The following is a 22,825-nucleotide window of genomic DNA, read 5'->3' as shown; positions in this document are numbered from 1 at the left end:
CCGGTTCCTCAAAGAGGACGCGCGCGCAGGACAGATAAGCCCCGCCCCACTCGTAGCCTCGACCGAGATCACTCCACGTCCGACTCTTCTCATCACTCTTATAAACAAACAAGGAGTCGCGCTCAAAAGTCGAAAATATGGGCGAAGCTATTTTAGAAAAAATATATTTTGACCCGAAGCATCCGGCGTCTTTCGGAGGTGCTTAAAGGTTATTCCAGTCTGTAAAGTCTCACGGCTTAAGTAGGGAAACTGTAGAAAAATGGTTAAGAGGAATCGACGCTTTTACGATGCATAGGCCGAAATATAAAAAGTTTCAACGAAATAAAATAGTAATTAGTAATATAAGGGAACAATACCAGGCGGATATTAACGATATGCGCTCGTTAGAGGCTGATAATGACGGATACAAATACATTTTAACAATTATAGACTGTTTTAGTAGAAAAGCGTGGGGGTTACCTCTTAAAACTAAATCGGGGAAAGAGGTTTTGAAAAATATAAAAATTGTTTTTAAAGACGGAATTCCAGATAAATTTCAATCGGACAAGGGCACGGAATTTAGGAATAAAGAAGTACAAGGATATTTCAAAAAGAATAAAGTTAAATTTTTTAGTACCGAAAATGACGAAATAAAAGCCTCTATCGTAGAAAGGTTTAATAGAACGTTAAAAACAAAAATGTATAGATATTTTACACATCACTCCACAAATAGATATTTGGAAGTCTTACAGGACTTGGTCGAAGCGTACAATTCCTCTTATCATAGCTCAATTAAAATGGCCCCTAATGACATTTCGGAAAATAACGTATTACGTGTGTACAATAATATCTACTCTAAATATTATGCCGAGAAACTGAAAATGAAACCGCAATTCCAAGTAGGGGATTTGATTAGAATAAATACAACTAAAATGATATTTCAAAAGGGTTTCGAAGCTAATTATACCGAAGAAATATTTAAAGTCGTAGCTATAGTTAAAAGACATCCCCCCGTTTATAAAATAAAAGACTTAGCAGAAATCAATATAAAAGGGACGTTCTATTTTCGAGAGCTTCAAAAGGTCAGTGCGCCTCGTTCGTTCAAGTTAAACAAGATTTTACGTCAGAGAACTAAAAACGGAGTAAAACAATTGTACGTTAGTTGGCTAGGATATCCTCCATCGTTTAATAGTTGGGTTAATCAAGATGACGTCTGGGATTTACATAACTCTTCCTAGTAATACTAGAGATAAGAATAAGAATAATTCAGAAAATACTCTAGCCTCGTATTCTACAACGTTGGCCAAACCCATTAGTTTACGCGGAGATTGGGAAATTGCCCTGGTAGAAATTATTTATCCTTTATCTTTTTATAACGTAAGCGAACCAATGGGACGCGGAATAGAAATTAAGGAATTACTATTGAACCCTCCAGCCCACATAGTAGATTACAAATATACGTACGACTTCCGCGAGATACCTCAGGGTTACTACAAAAATCCTCATGAACTTTTGGCCGTACTTAATGAAAATATTAAAAGTTTGAACCTTGATTTAAAGGAAAGCGCTAATTCGGAGTTCGATAATGATTCATTAGGAAAATTTGAATATAGTTTAGAAAGTGGACACGTACAATACACTTCCTATAGTAAACATTATTACCAACTCGAGTTAGCGCCAAAGTTGAGGAAAATTTTAGGATTTAGAGATAATGTTACTGATATTTCACCTAAGGTAGCATTCAGATCAGATTCCCCTATGCAATTAAACTTATTCATCCCCGATCTTATGTTCGTGTATTCCGATTTGGTAGGAAATGAAATGGTTGGGGATACATTAGCCCCCCTTTTGCGAACAATTGTTGTAGACCAAAACGCCCCCAATGGATCAACCGTTTCAAAAACTTTCGATTCTCCGCATTACCTTAAACTGAGTAGAAATTATTTTGACTGTATCGACATTAATATAAGAACTAGTTTAGGTGAATTCGTGCCATTTCAGTTTGGTTCAGTCACGTGTAATGTACATTTACGACGAGCTCAGTAAAAAAATGGCTTATCAGTACGTTGATAGAAATTGTCCCTACATGCAATATTATATTATTTAAATCAGGCGGGGGGCGGAGTAGATTTACCTTATTTCTCTGGGTTTGCGGGACAAAAAGGACACGGAATTGGTAGCTTTTTTTCTGGGCTAGCTAGGTTTGTATTCCCATTCCTAAAACAGTCTGCCAAATACGTGGGAAAAAGGGCTCTTTCTATAGGAAAGAAAGTACTCGGAGACGTCTTGCAAGGTCAGGACTTAAAAACGTCAGCCAATAAACGAATGACAGAAACTGTAGACGAAATGGCTGCGCAAGAAGGTTCGGGTCGTCGCAAGAGAAGAAAAACTACTAAGAAAGCATTGAAGAAGAAGAACCCCCGCGCAAAGAAAAAGAGTTCAGTTAAACGCCGCAAGTTCACGCGTACGGTTCGTGATATTTTTGCTCTCTAAAAATGGAAGTACTTAAAAGCGAATTAAATATTTTCAACGAAAAACCAACTCAACTCAGCGTTGAAAAAGGTCAAACGGTATGGTGTAAGCCAATTTCATCTATCGACAGCAGTTCTATTATCGAATTCGTGGTACCGGGTACGGGAGACTCTTACACAGATTTGGCAATGACAATGATATATTGTAAAGTCAAAATCGTCAAGACCAACGGTGACAACTTGGATGCCGGGTCTAACGTTTCGCTCGTGAACAATTCTCTGCATTCGCTATTCAAACAATGCGAAGTGAAACTCAATGATACGACGGTTTCACCATCGGCCGCAAATTACCCCTATAGGGCCTATATCGAAACCTTGCTCAACTTTGGGTATGATGCAAAAAACACTCACCTTGCGACATCTGGATGGTACGATGACACGGCTGGAAGTATGGATCTGATAACAAACGCCGGATTCATAAAACGTCAGGCTCTAGCCGCTGAATCAAAAGAAATTGAACTTTACGGGAACATTTTTTGTGACATTTTTAATTTCAACAAATATTTAATTAATGGCGTACAACTTAAGGTTTCACTCACTAGAAATAGCGATAATTTTACCCTTTTTAGCGACACTGTCGACGCGTATAAAGTCGAATTTATAGACGCTGCTCTAATTGTACGTAAAGTTAAAATTATGCCTAAAATTTTATTAGCCCATCAGCAAGGATTATTACGTAGCAATGCCAAATATCCCTTTACTCGTACCGAAATTAAAGTTAAAACATTGGCTAGTTCTATTCAGAACGATAGTTTTGACAATATATTCTTAGGTCCGATGCCCAACAGAGTCATTATTGGTTTAGCCACCAACAAAGCGTATAAGGGCTCCGTTAAGTCTAATCCTTATAATTTTGAAAATTTCGACCTAAATTATTTGGCTCTATGCGTTGATAACGAACAAATCCCTTCGAAAGCGTTGACCCCTAATTTTAATAGTAAACAATTTACGCTAGCCTATCATTTGCTATTCTCGGGAACTGGGATACTCTACAAAGACGAGGGAAATCACATCGCGTTGGCTCACTTTCCTCTAGGTTTTGCCTTATATGCTTTTGATTTAACCCCTGACAATTCGGCCAGTGACGTCACGTTTTGGAACCCCGTAAAGAGAGGGCAACTACGTTTAGATTTAGGATTTGGTACCCCTTTAAAAGATTCTACGGTCGTTATCGTATACGCCGAATTTCAATCTTGTTTACAGATAGATAAAAATAGGAACATTATTCGAGACTATTAAAATGACTACGACAAACGTGGACTTATCTCAGGCACTGTATAAAACACAGAACTTTTTAGGCGTTTTTTCTTCCGATAATTTAAAACCCATGGTGAAATATCCGCAATCGCTTATCATTAATTTTGATAAAAGGGGAGAAACAGGTTCTCATTGGATTTGCGTCTACGTCGATGGCCGAAAACGGGGGTTCTATTTTGATTCAATGGGGCTTCCCCCATTTTTACCCCCAATCAGAAAATATTTAAATTCAATGTGTAAGACGTGGACATTTAGCAAAAGATGATTGCAAGGACTAACTAGTAACGTTTGCGGCGAATATTGCGTAATGTATATTTTGCATAGAACTAAAGGACAGAGTACAAAAACGTACTACCAAAAGTTTTCCAAAAATTGGGAAAAAAACGACAGCAAGATATTTTTATCTTTCGCAAATCATGCTAGAAAAATCATCACATCGAATTTGGCGAATCCATTAGCTAGAGAGAGAGGTATGGTGACTGACTGGAAAAAATCCGGTTCCAGAGGATAAAACAATATATTCCCACGCTATCTGGTATCTTTTAGAGATATGACCCGACCTCTCTCGAAAACATGCGCGCGCTTCTACGAGCGCCAAACCATTTACTTTCGAATAAAATAAACCATCCAAAAACAAAAAAATTAAAATAGAATCAGAAAGTATTGGTATACTAGTTAGGACAACGGGGGTGGTTTACGCAATCTAGCATGAAAACAAAACATTGGTAGAAATATATTATTGCATTATTCCTGCACGTTCTATTTAAAGTACTTTCTAAAAGTCATTGAAATCTGTTACCGTCTTGAACCATTGAAAGATGTTTTCTACCCGTCATTAACAAAATATCTTTAGTACACGCAAAATAAGATTGGTGAAAAAAACATTGCCTTAGATAATTTAACAAGGATTTAGTTAGCTTTGGGTCTTGTAATGATAAAAAAGATTGAATTTATTGATTTTATTTAATAATATAAACTCATGTACGCGAAAAAAAACAATTGTAAACAATTTTTCCTATGTAACTTTTTTCACTCTTAATAAATACTTTAAAACGTAACAAAAAAAGACTCTTTATTGAAAATCACTTACCCCTTTTTTCCAGAATTTCGTTAAGTCAACCAGTCCGATGCAAGAACGTACTACAATGCGGACTCTTATCTGTAAATTTGTTAGACTTTGCACGAACCTAAACCATCTTCTCGTGACGTACGCTAAGAGGAAGATGGTGGAAATTCCCAGTCTCACGAAATTAATTATCTACGAACACTACCCATGGAAAAATTTACCGACTTTACCCACTTATTTACACACTGAATAGATTCCACACTCTCTAACTTAGATTTCATCACGGAAAAGAATGAGATAGGCTATAGGGGCTAGGAATTGGTGGGGTGGGAAAATGGTATAAAAACGGAGTAAAAAAATTAGAACAAATTATTCCAACCTTTTTTCTTTGATTGGAGCAAACCGAAAACGAAATCAAAATGAGGTAAATATTATTTTAAGATTTAAATAACTTTTAGAACAAAAATTTTAGATTTTAATTTTCTTCATGTAGAATTGAAGAATTGAAGGGTGTAGTGATGCAAAGCGCAAACGACGATTCAATTAAGTTAAAATTTTATGTATTGTTCTGTTAGCCTTGAGGTGGGAGAGCCCAAGGGAGGTCCCCGGATGCTTCTTCAAGTCTTTGAGCATCAATTATATTGGGATGATGAGGGCGAAATACATAGCAGTAGGATACTACTCATCATCCCAATTATTTTATAATAAAAAAATTAACATTTATCACGATTCTTTTATTTTCCTATACAACAATAATCATTTCAGTATATATCAAACATTACAATAACAAGGATTATATGCAATTGTAATTGCTAAAATAGTGTATTCTACCGAGTTAATAGTCTCTAAGATTTCCTCCTGTGGGTTCCCCGAAACAGGATTAATTTTTATCAAAGTTGTATCAGAAGTAAATTAGTGCGAAGTAAGCGCAATGAATTTTCAGCTATTCTAATTTGCCTAATTTAACACGTGACGAATTTTTTATCGCTAACCGATGAGCAGTAACCTCTATTTTTGGTTACATTTTACAATCTCCCGTGACGTCAATTGGTTTCAGCCAATGAGAAATCAGGATTTACTTGAAGTTTCGAGTGTTATTTGATCTCTAGATATACGACTCAGCGTTCTTTTAGTTCCTGGACCTCATCGAGAAGAGACACGTAGATTTTCGCGCTCCGTACCCCGCCTTCTCGACTCTATTTACAGGCAAAGGCTAAAGGATTTCCGTAAAAGTAAGTGACTTTATTATTTTACTGTAGAGGGAAATTAGGCCTTGTTTAAATTGAAGTAAATAGACTTAAAGTCTAACCAAAATAAATAGAAAAACATTTATTGAAATGTTGATAATAGCTTATAGAAACTAACTTTTCGTCACTGGAGAAATCCGCACGTTACTAAGGAACAACTAGCGAAGGCTGGATTCTACTATATTCACCGGGGCGATGAAGTACGATGTTACAAGTGCCATGGCGTATTAGAAGGATGGGAATCAGGAGACGTACCAGAATGGGAACATGCTAGATTCTTTCCACACTGTCCGTCGAGGGATAATTCACCATCGGAAAAAAAGTACCTTTCGCAAGAATGGGAGATCCCGGCACCACCAAGGGCAGCGCACTGGAGGATGACGATTTCATATCTATTCCGGTCAGACGTGGTGAGGTAGAACTTTTAATAAAATTATTTATACAAACCGCACTTGCAGAAGGTAGTTCGTTTCAGCCCTTTAAATGAAATTGTACATATTCCTTACGAAGATCGAGTTAATTTTTTTATATTGATAAAATGCGATTTAAACGCGTTATTTATATTGTCGGTCTAATATTAGAACCTGTTTTACGCAATCATGTAATTAAAAGTAAAATAAAATTGGAAATGTATATTTCTTGTTTTTATTGCCTAGAGATTAGAAATTAAGGAGTTCTGAAGCGATAAGCAAACGGGTAAAAATCTAATCTCCAGATATCTGAGCGAGCAAAACTAATTTTGGAGAATGGGGATGGGGGAAAGCAACCAGTGAACGAGAGAGATAAAGTATCCAGTGAATGGGGGTTGGGGGAAAGCAGCTGGTGAACGGGAGAGATAATCTAGTGATTAGAAATTCTGGTGATTAAGGGAGGAACGCAATGGGGGAAAGGAGCGGGTGAACGAGAATCTGGTGATTAGAAATTCTGGTGATTAAGGGAGGAACGGGAGAGGCGCGGGTGAACGAGAATCTGGTGATTAGAAATTCTGGTGATTAAGGGAGGAACGGGAGAGGCGCGGGTGAACGGCGGGAGGAACGGGGGAAAGCAGTGGGTGAACGGCGGGAGCCAAGCTACAGCTTTGTGTCCTTCTGGTGATTGAGAATGAAATTCTCAATCACCAGCGGGACACCCTTCTCTCTTATAATGATATGGAAATTGTTAAGAGAGACGGGATATAGGAGTGTGTGTGGTGTTGAATTTTCTTAATCCAATGTGAGGCTAGCGGCAGAGATTTACCGCGTCCAAGGCCTAATGTTTCAACTTCCATTATTAAAAATATTCAATTCACAAATAATTTTATTCCAAAACATTGTTAAATCGAAAATGTCCAACTCTCGGAAACTAACCCAGTTCTTTTCTCCATAATAAACAAATTAAGCTTCGTTGATTGCGAGCTAACTCAGCGAAGAAAATCGAAAAATTCGCGAATGAGAGCGAAATTGCGCTGTATAAAATCATCCTTGGAAAACCTACTTACGGCATGACCACTTGTGTTGCCCTTTAAGAATAGTACATCTTTCATTAACTTCTCCGACTTCGGGAATGATCCGGGACTAGACGGTTTAAAATCTCAACTCTCTTTCTTTCCCCTCCTTACAAGTTTAGGCGCGTATGTTGAATAAGAAATACAAAAATTCGAACGAAACATTTATTAATTTAATACATAGGGAAAATATGCGCGCGAATGGAGAAAATTACGTAATGGTTGTTTAAATACAACAAATTATCGCGGGTCAGGACGTGGGTGGGGGTATTTTGAATTAAATTGTTTAATTCGAATAGATTATTACATTTCAGAGGTACTCAATTATTTCCCTAAATGCGTTAACCAAATCAATACCCTTAACCTAGTTCGGTATGAAATCGGGCATTTCGTCATTAAAATGTAACTTATCGATATAGCAGCGCGCTATAGAAACCAGATTAAAATAAAAATTGTACAGAAAAAGCAGGATTACCGGTCTATTGCTTGAATAGTATTGCAAATCTGCTAGTGACAAAAATTCAGTTGTTGGTATGATTTAAACCGGTGAGCTTAGTTTCCCAATCAAGAACTGAAACGCATTGTGAACGTGATTGAAATTGGTCAAGCTTCAGATGTTTATGAAACTTTCCTACCAGACACAATAAGCCCTTGCGGTGGTGATATTTTTGCATGATTAAAGATACAAAGTTAGATGTGATCAAACGTTTTGGAGGGTAGGTGGAAACACTTTAAGCGGGGAAAAGTTAAAAAATAGCCTGTAGTTACTTACTACCGGTATCTGAGGACTGGTACTGATTTGGAGTTCACCACTGAATTCAAACAGCGAATTCATAAGTTACGACAACAGAATAGCAATTCTTATTCACTACATTGGGAATGAATCGACCATTCTGTCGAACAGCCCCTAGTCAAGTAGAATCGTTGGAGCAAACTTCCGCTTCTAGAAAATTAATACCTAAAATGGGTTACTTGAAAGGTCTAAATGAGTTAAACACTACTCATAAAAGTATTGCGGAAGCGACCAAGATATCTGACCAAATTGAATATGGTAATGAAAATTTGTTTTTTCACGTCGATTTAATTGACAAACTTAGCAACACGACACACAAAAGACGCTGAAATTAAAACAGAGTCTGAGGGTGAAGTAACAAACACACACGTGTCTTTAACAGCTCAAGAACTTGCCGGTACTAGCCTAAGAAAACTTAAGCAGGCTCAGAATACAAAATATATCATATCCGAAGACCCTGTTTATAACATTTATTTGCTAGCCGCTAACAGCAAAAGTTTCGAGCGCTTCATATTGCACATGACTGTCCATCCACATTAACTGATAGTTTTTGCACATCCTGAAGCTTTGACACTAGCAAAGCGACTTCTCAAGGCTTCGCACTATGATGCTACTCTCGAACAAGTTATCACTTACGATACAACATTTGAACTCTGAATATTTTATCTCTCCCCAGTCATGATAAAAAATACCGAAGTACAAGGCAATCGTAGTTTTCCAGTCTTTTTTTAATGCATGAAAGACGTTCAACTGAAGCGCACAAACTTGACACTACTTTGACAGCTTGGTTTCAACTTAATCAAATTAACTCCGACGCACGCTGCCATCTGTATGTTGAAATTCCAGAGCATTTGGTTTTTGATAAGCGGAATAGTTAATGGAAACGAAGGGCCCGTAATTCGAATGTAATAAGATGAATGTACTCAGTCAGTTTATCCGACCAAGAGCGGTAATAATTTGCGGCTACTGTTGTTAAAAGTTTAAAGATTTAAGAACTGTTGACGGTCTAGAATGCTCAACATTCAAAGAAGCCGCGAATAAAAAAAAATTTATTGGCCGATGTTTCCGCATGGGATAAGGCTTTTACAGAAGCAGATTTGTCTGAAATGCCGAAACAATAAAGACAACTTTTGGCATTTATTTGTATTTTCGGAGATGCGATTACGCTTTCGGAAAAGCACAAAGACGTCAGAGGATTTTTCGCACAGAAACGCTTGCGACCCAAAAAACCAAGCGCTCTGGGATATACAAACAATTTTAGTCGTACACGGAAAAAATGTGATGTTTTCCATTTACCAATTCAGAAACCGCCTACCATAATTCGTCATACTGTCCAGAAATTGAACGTGAAAAGGGTGAATTTTTCCAGTCGCAATTAAACGGAGAACAGAACCATATATTTCAATTAGCTATGAAAGCCGTGAATGATGACACCGAGGCCGTGAGATATTTCTTCGTGGACGGTCCCGGTGGTACCGGAAAAACATTCCTGTACAATAGTCTCCTTAGTGTTTTGCGAGGGAGATCAGAAGTTGTTCTACCGGTAGCGCCAACAGGTATAGCGGCGACCCTATTAGATGGAGGTACGACGTACCATTTCCAATTTAAACTACCCGTGTCACTGTCAGAAACGTCGGTTTCTAATATTAAAAGCAACTCTTTAGACGCTTAGCTACTCAAAGACGCCAACCTAATTTTGTGGGACGAAGACAGTATGACACCAAGTCACGTGCTGCTAGCTGTCGACAGGCTCTTAAAAGAAGTAACTGGCAAAAATTTGCCTTTCGGTGGCAAGGTTATGGTTCTCGGAGGTGATTTCCGTCAAACCCTACCTGTGGTTCCTAGAGGCCACAGAGTAGCGATTGTACAAACTACTATCAAATATTCCTCCTTATGGCCAGTCTTCACTCAACTTAAGCTAACCGAAAATCTCAGGACCGGCGATGAAAAGACATTCGCGGAATGGCTTACTAAAGTGGGAGAGAGCCGAATTTCGAATTCTGAAAATTTGGCATTAGGCGTTTTGGAAATTCCACCCGAGATTTTATCTAAGTCCGACTCTTTAGTCACCGTTATTTTTGGAACTTCTTTTACCGCTACTCAAGGAAAAGAATTTGCAAAACGAGCTATTCTTTGTCCGAAATATGACCATACGTTTCAGATAAATTCACGCATATTAGCTAGATTGGAAGGTTCACATCAAGTTTATTACGCCATCGACTCAATACTGACTGATGATGAGCAAGAAAGGCTCAACTTTCCAACCGAATTTCTTAATACACTCACTCCTTCCGGTATGCCACTTTATGAACTTACGTTAATAGTGGTAGCTTTAATTATGTTACTAGGGGATCTTAACACAAAAATTGGTTTGTGTAACGGAACTAGGTTGGTTGTTACAGCAATGAAAATAACGTTATTTTCGCGGAGATTTTAACTGGGCGGTCAAAAGGAGTAATCGTTTTTATTCCTAGGATAGATTTAACCCCTTCGGATACAAATATGCCCTTTGTGTTAAAGAGACGACAATTCCCGATTAGGAAAGCATTCGCCATGACAATTAACAAGGCTCAATGTCAGACACTCAATAACGTTGGTATTTACATATCGGAACCAGTGTTTTCGCTAGGTCTTTTATACGTAGCAATTACCCGAGTCACCTCAAAGAAAAACTTAAAACTAACAGTCATAGAAAGCGATTACCAAGGTAAACTCATAAAACCAAAAAAAAATATCACTAGAAATGTGGTATATCAAGAAATACTTTGATAAATTTGTATCTTTGTTCTACATTAAATGCGTTTTCTTCTTTTTCCCAAATTCCGTTAGTTATTAGGCTGATTATTAGTAGTTCGTGGAAATTATATTAAAGGTATAGTAAAACTAACATAACTTAATGAATTCGACTTGCTGAAGGCCAGCCCTTGAGACTATAACACCGAAGAGAGAAACTAAGCCTAAATATTAAAAAATTTCAAAACGAGTTGCATAGCAACGGAAAGCCGAATAGGGGGAGAGTGGTGGAGATTATTATATACCTAATGAACTGCATTGTAAAGGATGATAAAATTGGGCACAACTGGTGACAATACATTTACAGACTAGCGATTCTTATCACCATTTATTAAAATAAATGATAATTGCTTTAAAAAGAGAAGTTAAGCAAACTTCGTGGAGGTTTTATTGGTAGCTTCTGTAGTTTGTTTGACGAAACGTCCTGAAACGGCAGTTGATGTTTACACGTTCATAACGTTGGGTACTTAACCTCTCTAATGTTAATATATTATCCCAACTATAGTTCAGAATTTAAATAATCAGTCGACCGTGTGGAACCCACAATACATGTACAACGGATACTGGTCCCTGATTTGGTCAAATGTGCAATTGGGAATAGGGTGCCTGTTTAACCTCCCGAGAGGCCCGAAGCTCCATTTACCAAATCTCTAATAGGTTTGAAATCTTTAATTTGTGTTTCAAATGTTGTTAAGTATCATACAATTGTTATTCCTACCATTCAGCGTTGCGTTGTTGTTCGTGAGCGGCCGCTTAATTCTGCACATCAATCTCTTCAATTCTATTAAGGTTTTCGCAGCCGTGTTTGTCTTTATAATAACCAAATATGAAGCTGCCTCCAGGAACTATTTGTCTATATTGTTCGCGAGTTCCCCACGCTCAGGCCAAATGAAAAGATGACGGACTACGAAAGGGCTTTGAACAACAGCCTCACGCCAGTGGCGTAAATAGCGCCACCGCAAACCTCGCGGTGCGCCCCCCCCCCCGAGAACTAGGGGGTCCCCAAACGTTTATGATTCAAATCGGTACTATTTAAAAGGGCCCCGAGTCGTTTTTCGCGGAGTTCCTAGTTACGCTACTGCCTCACGCGACAATTTCCTGGGTGCTGGTTCTCCTACACGCAGGTTAAATTAAAGCACTCTTAAAAACATTTTGTTTCCTTAAATAACCTTATTATATAATGTTGAATAGAACTAAATGATATTTATTCTGTTAATGGTCTTGTTAGGGAGGCCGTAAAAATGTTTATGGCCCTTCCTCAGTTGCCAGCCAACCGAATACAAGATGATTCAATTTCATTCGTTTACGAATAGCGGGGATGTTCTTGGTAAGTTCAGAAACCTTTACTAGTATTAAACAATATGTTACTTAAAAATTAAGAGTGATATTAAATATGATACTTTCTTACATTATTGCGCATTATAACTATTTATTTATCAACTTCAACAGCTCCACTTTACACATTATCGCGAAATACGTGCAAGATTTTTGGCTTTATATAGTTACCCCGAACATGCTATCTGTTTCGACCGTTTGCGTAGAAATAACAACAATGTGGAATCTTTTCATGCCCAAATAAATAAATTTATTAATCAACAACACAGACTTGGACCTTTAAAAAGTAACGATTAAATAGCGATATTTGTTGCTTTATATTTAACAAAATATATTAATATTTATGTTATATATAAATCTGTAGCTTGTAGAAGATGCGCAACGATGTGACCACACCTGCGCCCTTAATGTCCAAGAAACTAGGTCTCGATTTAACAGGGTGCACGATAAAAAGAACAAGTAAAATTATTTTGAATCCATATTGGTAATAATTAATATTAACGTTAAGTTCTTTTTGAAGCTGAATTCTAGACCACTCGGAGAGACAAGAAATTTCGATGGAAGATTTCCTTCTTACCGCCCCAAACTAAATTATAACAAAAACAGTTCTTCAAACTGAAAAAACAGTTTAGAGCTCGTTAAATGTGCAGCCTTAAAGGGACATATATTACTTTTAAGATAAAAAAGAGTAAAACTACTTTAGTTACACAGTAAAAACTTTTAATAAAATTTTAAAAAATTTAACGCGCTACAAAGAGCGAACGACTAGTTTCGCCATCGCATACGGAGGCATCATCAGGTCTGATTTTTACAAATTCGCAGCAAGGTGAAGGAAGTGCGGCTAGTCACGTGTCAAAGTGGAGGCGCTACCATCGTCGGACCAAAGTTCAGCAACAAAACTTCCCAGGCCGTTATCTCTATTAAGACAGTTATTTACATTTAGTTTTTTAATGATTTCAAGTGATTCTATAATATTAAGTTTGAATTCGTTTTCTAAGAAGGCTAGGTGTTTAGGTTTGTTGAAGAGAATGGTATGTTTAGGGTTGTCAGAAATGTGTGCCGCTAGGACTGAACAATACGTTTTTTATTTTTAACATCTTTTATATGTTCGTTAAATCTTTTGTTAAAATTACGTTTACACTGGCCTATATAACTTTTTCCGCAAGAGCACTCTAGTTCAAACACAACAAACTTATCTAATAACGAAGTTTTGTCTTTGAGGGAATTTAAACAGTTACTAATTTTATTGGTTGGTTTAAAAACCGGTTTCACGTTATTGTTGCTAAAAATGTTGCCCAGTAAGTGGCTAGTGGGGTTAGAGAACGGAAGAACCACATATTTAGGTTTTTTTGTAATTAATTTAAGTTGGGTATTGGGGATAATTTTATCACGGTGAATTATTCTACTGAAACCTCTATTTAGGAGGGATGAGGGGAGCTCTCTATCTGCCGCTATTGCTTTGATCATGTTCATTTCTAAAGACAGGGTATTTGCATCGGAACAGATGTTACTTTAAAAGGACCCCACCAAAAAATTTTATGAAACAGTGAAAAATACTGTGAAAAGCTGTTTATCGCTAGATGACCAACTCAAGAAACGCCGTATTCCTAGCCACTTTATAGCCCCAAGAATGTATGCCCTCCCCAAAATTCATAAACAACCCATGAAGTTCAGACCGATAGTAGATAGTATCGGTTCCTCAACACAAAAAATTGCCAAATATACCGCTGATAAATTATTTCACCTTACCTCTGCGCACACTCACACTTTAAAAAATTCCTCTGAACTTATTTCCGCTATTAAAGACCTACCAGTGGAACCTAGCGATCTACTTGCTTCGTTCGTATTGAACTGGAGGACATCATTAATCTTGTCGAAATTTGTGTTGTGAACCCATTTTTTAAAATCAACGGTAAATTGTATACGCAAAAGACCGGCCTCGCAATGGGTAGCCCTCTATCGCCGTTACTGTGCGACCTCTATATGAACAAACTGGAATCTTCTATCTTACTTAACTCTCCTTTCTCCATAGGCTTCTGGAAACGTTATGTCGACGACATCATCTCCAAATGAATCCATGGCAGGGAGACACTCGACAACTTCCTTTACTTCCTTAATTCTATTGACCTTAATATCCAATTCACAGTAGAAACGGAAACGAACAATTCAATTCCGTTCCTAGATGTTTTAATTACCAAAAATATAAACAATAATTCTTGCCAAGTCATCACCAGTGTCTATCGTAAACCTTTTGCTGTCTCCATGCCACCCCATTGGAGATCATGTCATCCAACTAACCAGAACCTAACCGCGTTTTATTCCTATATGTCAAGAGCAGTCAACATCTGTTCCGATGCAAATACCCTGTCTTTAGAAATGAACATGATCAAAGCAATAGCTGCAGATAGAGCTCCCCTCCTCATCCCTCCTAAATAGAGGTTTCAGTAGAATAATTCACCGTGATAAAATTATCCGCAATACCCAACTTAAATTAATTACTAAAAAACCTAAATATGTGGTTCTTCCGTTCTCTAACCCCACTAGCCACTTACTGGGCAACAATAACGTGAAACCGGTTTTTAAACCAACCAATAAAATTAGTAACTGTTTAAATTCCCTCAAAGACAAAACTTCGTTATTAGATAAGTTTGGTGTGTATGAACTAGAGTGCTCTTGCGGAAAAAGTTATATAGGCCAGTGTAAACGTAATTTTAACAAAAGATTTAACGAACATATAAACGATGTTAAAAATAAAAAAAGTATTGTTCAGCCCTAGCGGCACACATTTCTGACAACCCTAAACATACAATTCTCTTCAACAAACCTAAACACCTAGCCTTCTTAGAAAACGAATTCAAACTTAATATTATAGAATCACTTGAAATCATTAAAAAACTAAATGTAAATAACTGTCTTAATCGAGATAACGGCCCAGGAAGTTTTGTTGCTGAACTTTGGTCCGACGATGGTAGCGCCTCCACTTTGACACGTGACTAGCCGCACTTCCTTCACCTTGCTGCGAATTTGTAAAAATCAGACCTGATGATGCCTCCGTATGCGATGGCGAAACTAGTAGTTCGCTCTTTGTAGCGCGTTAAAATTTTTAAAATTTTATTAAAAGTTTTTACTGTGTAACTTAAGTAGTTTTAACTCTTTTTTATCTTACATCATACACAAGTGTCGTTTGTTAATTAACCCTTTTATATATTACTTTTATTGTTTAAAAAAATATTCCTGTGAACAACAGAATGACGTCATTCCACCTTTCAAATCACAGTACACTGCTCCTCCAATTTTTAACACAAAATCTTTGATCCAATTTTGCCCACAAAGATATCCATATTTATATTTTTCTTCCCTACACATTTAACATAAAAATTTTAAAATGTATTATTATTATTATGTATTATTTATTTATTGCAATAATCTGCAACAAAAAATAAAATAATAATAATAATAAATTTTAAAATTTTTATGTTAAATGTGTAGGGAAGAAAATAAATTGGGCAAAATTGGATCAAAGATTTTGTGTTAAAAATTGGAGGAGCAGTGGACTGTGATTTGAAAGGTGGAATGACGATATTCTGTTGTTCACAGGAATATTTTTTAATACTTTAAATGAATTTGACATATTAATCAACAATAAAAGTAATATATGTACCTTTAAGGCTGCACATTTAACGAGCTCTAAACTTTTTTCAGTTCGAAGAACTGTTTTTGTTATATTATATGCCCATTTATGAGACGTGAGTAGGGTAATCCTGCCGGTTCCAGGACTTATACAGTGAAAGGCCTCCACCCGTGTGGAGCTATGCTCCACTCTTGTGGAGTGAGGAGGAGCGGGATGGAGCGGGTTGGAGTATGATGAAACGTTTGAGGGTGACGCAACGGTTGCATATAAGTGAAAGTACGGACGCCTCCACTCGTGTGGAGCGGGGTGGAGGCTGTGTAGAGTGGAGTGATCTAGCAATGTTACATCTCCACCGAAATGTAAAGTATAAATATGGGTGGGATCTTGGTAAAAGGACATTACGAAGAGTAAATATCAACACGAAATCAGCTATGTAAGTATATTATTTTTTTTACTTAGTTAATATTTTGCCATAGCATGTTTGCTCAAGTTTTGTTCGCCGTCTCGTCAGAGAAATTTATCGAGGTTACGTCTTCACTAAATGTACGTCTAGGACTTCGAGATAGTGCTACGGGAATCACCTTAGATGAAGCTGATTTTCATGAGTTATTCAGAAAGAAGGACGAAATATTAGCTTTCTTCGAGAAGGATGACGCCCCAGGATCATCGTGCTTTTTCAGCGGTTCCGAGACGAAACGTATTGACCTAAGAACCTATCAGAATCGAAAAAATTTGGATATCCGGGAGATGGTTCCAGGGTACGGTGAATTGTACGGGAAGATTTTCCCAACCAAGAAGGGTTTCGCCATTGGCTACACTCTAACCAAAGTGTTAATGGGTATGTATAAAGACGTTGTAACATACCTAAATGAAGCCAATAGGATATTTAACCTTTTAAAGGACAGTATTTTAGAACAGTTGCGTGCTAATATCCGCCAGTGTTGCTACGGTTGTACCGTGGACCACCCCTCACAGACTCAACACAACTGTTTAGAAGACTGGGATATGCGTGTTGAAATGAACTATGACACTGCGATAAGAAATCTTGACTATATCGAGATTTATAAAATTTTTGCTTAAGAACCTTTTTAAATGATGAATTTTGTAAATGTATGGTTGCTAAAATAGTCTGTAACGCAAAACATCTTTTGTGAATAAAAACTAGCTGATTAGGGAAAAATGTGTCGTTCTTTAAAATGGATTTCAGGTTGCAACATCCTTTTAATGGTCTGATCGCGGGTGCGACTCAATCAGGAAAATCTTTTTTGTAGCTAGTCTTATCAAATATAAAGATACGTGTATTTCACCTCCACCAGAGAGAATTATTTGGTGTTATACGGAATATCAACCTAAACTGTTTAATTCGGTATTAGATGATACACCCACAGTTGAATTTCACGAGGGATTATTAGACGTTAAAATTTTAGATCCAAATGTGAAGAATTTTGTTATTCTCGATGATTTACTTTGTGAAATATCAAATAACAAGGATGTCACGAATTTGTTTATAAGAGGTTCTCATCATAGAAACACGTCGGTTTTTGTACTTATGCAAAATTTGTATTATCCTGGGAAGGAAATTAGAACGTTAAATTTAAACGCGCACTATCTGATAATTTTCAAGACACCACGTGTTAAATCGGCGATATTTCATTTAGCTAGACAGATTTCTCCAACTAACAGTAAATACGTCATCGACGCCTTTCATCAAGCAATTGCTAGAGACTTTGGGTATTTATGGGTGGATTTGAAACCAACTACGTCAGATGATCACAGACTGCAGTTTTTATCCCAAAATGAAGAGAATTCATAATCATAAGGAGTTTTTAAAATATCTGTCTAAGTGTAATTCATGTCAGAGAAATGCCGCCATCAAATATGCTAATAACGACGCGATTAAAGCTATTGTAGAATGTTGTATAAATGTTCTGCGTGGTAATGTAAAACTGTCAGATGATCATAAGAAGCGATTGAAGCGACATTGTCATATTTTGCGGAAGATATCTAAACCCAATACAATCGCAAAACGGAAAAAGATATTAATACAGAAGGGAGGATTTTTACCGTTACTCTTAGCACCACTTCTTTCAATTGTGAGCAGTGCAGCAGGCGCGGCTATAAGTAGAGCTATCAAAAATGGCTAGAAAGATGACCTTAGTTCCCGAAGACGTGTATCAACGACTCAATTCGCAACCGAAACTTGACGAAAACTTGGATTCGAAAACTGTTTTAAATAATCGGAACCTTAATTAGTCACAAAAAGTGGAGTTGTACAATCATTTATTACAACGTAACAAAAGAACTAAGAAGGTGAAAATCGTTGAAGAACCGAAAAGAAAGAAAGACTGGTATTCGGAAATAGCTATCACGATACCAGATTCACATCTAAAACCTGTCATTGCTTTGTACAAGTGGATTGAAAGAAACAGTAAAATTGAATGGTCTACCAGTGGTGAACTTATATATAAAGGACGTCCTATAGTTAGATCTAATATCATGGATATTTTACACGAATCAGTTAAAGGATACAAAACCAAGCCAAAACATGAAATTGTTGGATTAGATAACTTTTATAAATTGCTGTCAAAGGAAAATGTACCAAAATCACTTATAAAAAATAAATTCCTCTTTGAAACCCCCAAACGATCTACCAGAGAAAGTGTACGATGATTCTGATTATTTACCCCCAAGTCCCGAATCAATGTATGGTAATGGATTATTGAGTTGGATAAATTTGAAATAAAGAATATAATCATACATCAGGTTTCAGTTCTTTCATTCACGAATTACACCTCAACATGGAAGGAGGCATCGATCCTACTCCGTCTGGGTTGATAACCTCTTTATCGATATCGTACTTAAAATCACCCAAAGTTATTACTGCGTTTTTGTTATTATTTATTGTTATCGTTTTTGAACTATTTGAGTTCGCGTACTGGTATCACGAACGGAAAATGAACTGTACGATAAATGGATAAGTTAGAAGAAATATACTTCAATGTAAAGGATGCCGGTAGTTACGGAGGCATTCGTGGTCTTTATCGGGCCGCCCGAGAGAGGGGAATTAAAGTTAACATAAACGACGTGAGAGAATTTTTAAAACGACAAGATACACATAACACAGACCAGTGAGACCCAATTTCCGAAGAAACAAGACGATAGCGTATGGGATAGACGAACAATGGCAACTTGATCTGGCAGACATGCAAGATATCAAAAACCACAATAGTGGATACCGATATATCTTATGTTGTATTGATGTATTTAGTAAATACGCATTCGCTGTAGCCACCAAGGATAAGAAAGGATCTACTATGGTAAAGTCATTCAAATCTATTTTAGAATCAGGTCGACAACCGAAGGGTGTACAGACTGATCACGGTAACGAGTTTCTATGCAAAGAAGTTCAAGGTGAATTAAAACGTAGAGGAATCAAGTTTTTCGCAACGCACTCTGAAGTAAAATCTAGTATAATAGAACGATTCAATCGAACATTGAAGTCTCGAATGTATCGATATTTTACGGAGAAAGATACGCACAAATACATCGACGTTTTACCAGATTTATTGGAAGCTTATAATAACAACTACCACAAATCTATTAAATGCAAACCCGTTGAAGTGAAGAAGGAAAATTCTAAACAAGTGTGGCAGAACTTATACGGGAAAGTCAATTTTTCACCCCCAGTCTCGTTCCCTTTTGAAATAGGTGACTTGGTTCGTATAAGCAAGAATAAAACCACGTTCGAAAAGGGTTACAAAGCCAATTATACCGAGGAAATATTCAAAGTAGTGGAGCGTTTACCGAGAGACCCTCTGGTATATAAGCTGGAGGATTTGAAAACTGAGCTCATTTCGGGTGTGTTCTACAAGGAAGAACTACAGAAAGACCTCGACAACTGTTTATTTAAAATAGATAAAGTTTTGAGAAAAAGAACTAAACCCGACGGAACGAAAGAGCTTTTAGTACGTTGGCGTGGTTACAGTTCAGATTTTGACTCTTGGGTGCAAGAAATTGTATTACTATGAGTTTCTATATAACGTTACCCTCGGACTCGTCTATAGGTTATTTCAGGAATAACACTTTAAGCAAGTTCTGGACGTATTTACCGGAACCAATAAAACTTGAGGGAGCGTATGAAGTTGGACTAGCCGAAATAAGTTATCCAAGAACGTGGAATAACGTTAATGAAGAATGTTTAGTTCGAATTTGGAATAATGTAGAAGATATTATAGACTACCCGGAAAAACCTATACCCAAGAAGACTAAAAAACAGTCAATCAATAAGACGGCAAAGAACACCGAAAATTTTGTGAAGAGCGATCTCGAGGATGAAGTGCGTGATATAAGTGTACTTATACCTCCCGGATATTACGGCTCTACCGAAGAATTACTAGAGATTTGTCACTCGATGACGACGGACAAAAAATTAACTCAAGGGTCGAGTTTTATTACAACAAACCTAATCGGCGAGTGGTAGTCATACAAAGTCAGTCGGTTGGAAATTCAGATGTTCCATTAATACGTATTATATGTATTCAAGGAAAAGACGGAGACACTGTTGAGAAGGAGTTTTGTAGACCTCATTATATGCCTATTGCGAATAACAATTTCCAAACCATTGAAATTAATATTATGAGTGAAATGGGTCAGCCTGTACATTTCGAAAGAGGAAAAGTTCACGTCACTCTTCATTTTAAACCCCGAAGAACATGGTATTATCTATAAAATCAGATGCAAAATCTTTCTTCCATTCATTTGCGGCTAGCAAGTCAAAGGAGAAACATGTCTCCACGTAATCTAGATCATGTTTCTGTAAACGATTATAATAACTATTACTTAAATCAAATTGGACACGGATCAATTCCGGTACACCGTGGAGTAGCCGTGCAAAGAGGATATGGTCTTGGAAATATATTAGCCTCGGCATTTCGGTCGGCCATGCCTTTACTCAAAAAGGGTGCCACATTCCTTGGTCGAAAATTTTTAAATACCGGAGCAAAAATTGCTTCTGACGTGTCGAGTGGTGTGTCTATTAAAGATGCGTTAAAATCTCGGGGGAAAGAAGCGGAGAAAGAAACCTTAAGAAGAGCCGCCGAAGCAGTGAGTAAACTTAGATCTCCCATCATCAGTTCAGTTCGAACCAGGAAGAAGAAAAGACGTTCTCTACTTCAGTCTGATATATTCTCGTAATCATCATCACCATTGAATAATGTCTCTAGCCCACCCCAGTTCGCAGAACAGTATTAGCTCGGAACTTGATTTATTTCATGTACCGTATACTCAAACTGGCATAATAGGAAGTCAATGGGTTGAATCTAATCCAACATCGAACATTAATGAAAATCAAGCAATTATCTTTAGTATCGCTGGAAACTCAGAAACGTACATTGATTTGAAAAATACTTTACTCCAAGTTCAAGTGAAAATTGTGAAAGCAGATGGAACTTTACCAAAACCAGATAGTCATGACACTGTATCTAAAACAACAACTCCGGCGGACAAAGTTGGTCCAGAAAATTTGTTTTTACATAGTCTCTTTGCGACGTTCACGTATCATTGGGTGACAGATCAGTAACGTCATGCCCTCAACAGTACCCTTACAAGAGCATGATTCAAACACTCTTGACATATGGTGGGCCAGCGAAGGAAAGTTTCTTAACCGCGTCTTTATTCTATAAGGACAAAGCTGGGAAATTTTACGAATTTTTCAATAATGACGGATTTAAGAAACGTGCAAAATTTGCCCAAGAAGGTGTTATTGACATGATAGGAGTTGTACGAGCCGATATTTGTCAACAAAATCGACTTATTCCTAACCTGATCGACCTAAATTTCAAGTATATCAAAAGCTCAAACGAGTTTTGTTTACACACAGACGGTGAAAAATGCAAAGTCATTTTCACCCACGCATCAATGTTCGTCAGAAAAGTTAGATTGACGCCCGAGATTATGTTATCCCACGCTAAAACTTTGGAATTGGCAACAATGAAATATCCCATCACCCGTACGGAATGTAATTCATTTTCAATTTCCCAAGGGAACAAAATATGCGTTAAAGACAACTTATATAATGGTCAAATACCGAGTAAGGTGGTGATCGTATTTGTAGACCAGAATGCGTATTTGGGAGACTACAAAATGTCACCTTTTAACTTTAAAATTTTTTCGTTAACTCAAATCGCCCTATACCTTGATGGTAGTAGTGTCCCGGCAAAACCATTAAATCCAAATTTCAATGATAAGTTGTTTATACGATCATACGCTAATCTCTTTCTTCAAACTGGTCAATGGAATATTAACGAAGGAAATTTAATAGACCGTGATGAATTCGCCAATGGAAACGCACTATTCGTATTCGATTTAACTCCCGATCTTAACGGAAGTTCAACTGACTGTTTCAACCTGGTAAAGAACGGGAGTGTTCGTCTCGAATTAATATTCGGAGAATCATTGCCGTCAACAGTTAGCGTGATTTACTATTCCGAATATCAATCTTTGGTCGAGATCGACAAGAACAGAGCAGTTTTATACGACCAAAGTTCATAATGTACTCGCAACAACTTGAAATCATACTCAAGAATGACCCGCATACCAAATATTTGTTCAGAGGAGTCTTCCCTGCCGATCTACTTCCCAAGAATGTGAAAATGTATCCTTCACTTTACATCGTGAACACTGATACATCCAAAGGAGTAGGAGAACATTGG

General features: G+C 37.2%; 3 protein-coding genes across 4 annotated transcripts in view; 2 read left to right on the top strand and 1 right to left on the bottom strand.

Annotated features, from left to right (window-relative positions):
- LOC149926357 (uncharacterized) overlaps nt 1-22,825 on the bottom strand; it is a 93,889-nt gene that overhangs the window by 8,072 nt on the left and 62,992 nt on the right. Inside the window, exon 1 of one of the 2 annotated variants that reach the window (XR_016474108.1) lies at nt 2,862-3,045. The exons of the other annotated variant lie outside the window; for it this stretch is intronic. The gene's annotated coding sequence lies outside the window, so the exon portion shown is untranslated. Of the gene's footprint in view, nt 1-2,861; nt 3,046-22,825 lie in introns of those variants that run through there. 2 annotated transcript variants of the gene reach the window in all.
- Nucleotides 16,480-17,195, top strand: LOC149926360 (uncharacterized). The gene is made up of 2 exons (XM_090157684.1): nt 16,480-16,548; nt 16,592-17,195. Exon 2 carries the CDS (start codon nt 16,593-16,595, stop codon nt 17,193-17,195), a length of 603 nt encoding a protein of 200 aa, XP_090013810.1. The 5' UTR covers nt 16,480-16,548; nt 16,592.
- Nucleotides 21,328-22,664, top strand: LOC149926359 (uncharacterized protein F54H12.2-like). Its single transcript, XM_090157683.1, has 2 exons — nt 21,328-21,591; nt 21,651-22,664. Exons 1-2 carry the CDS (start codon nt 21,328-21,330, stop codon nt 22,662-22,664), a joined length of 1,278 nt encoding a protein of 425 aa, XP_090013809.1.

The sequence above is a fragment of the Leiobunum rupestre genome, chromosome 9 (genome assembly GCF_980474605.1).
Source record: "Leiobunum rupestre chromosome 9, qqLeiRupe1.1.hap1, whole genome shotgun sequence".
Lineage (NCBI taxonomy): Eukaryota > Metazoa > Arthropoda > Arachnida > Opiliones > Sclerosomatidae > Leiobunum > Leiobunum rupestre.
This window is presented reverse-complemented; position numbering and strand designations above follow the sequence as displayed.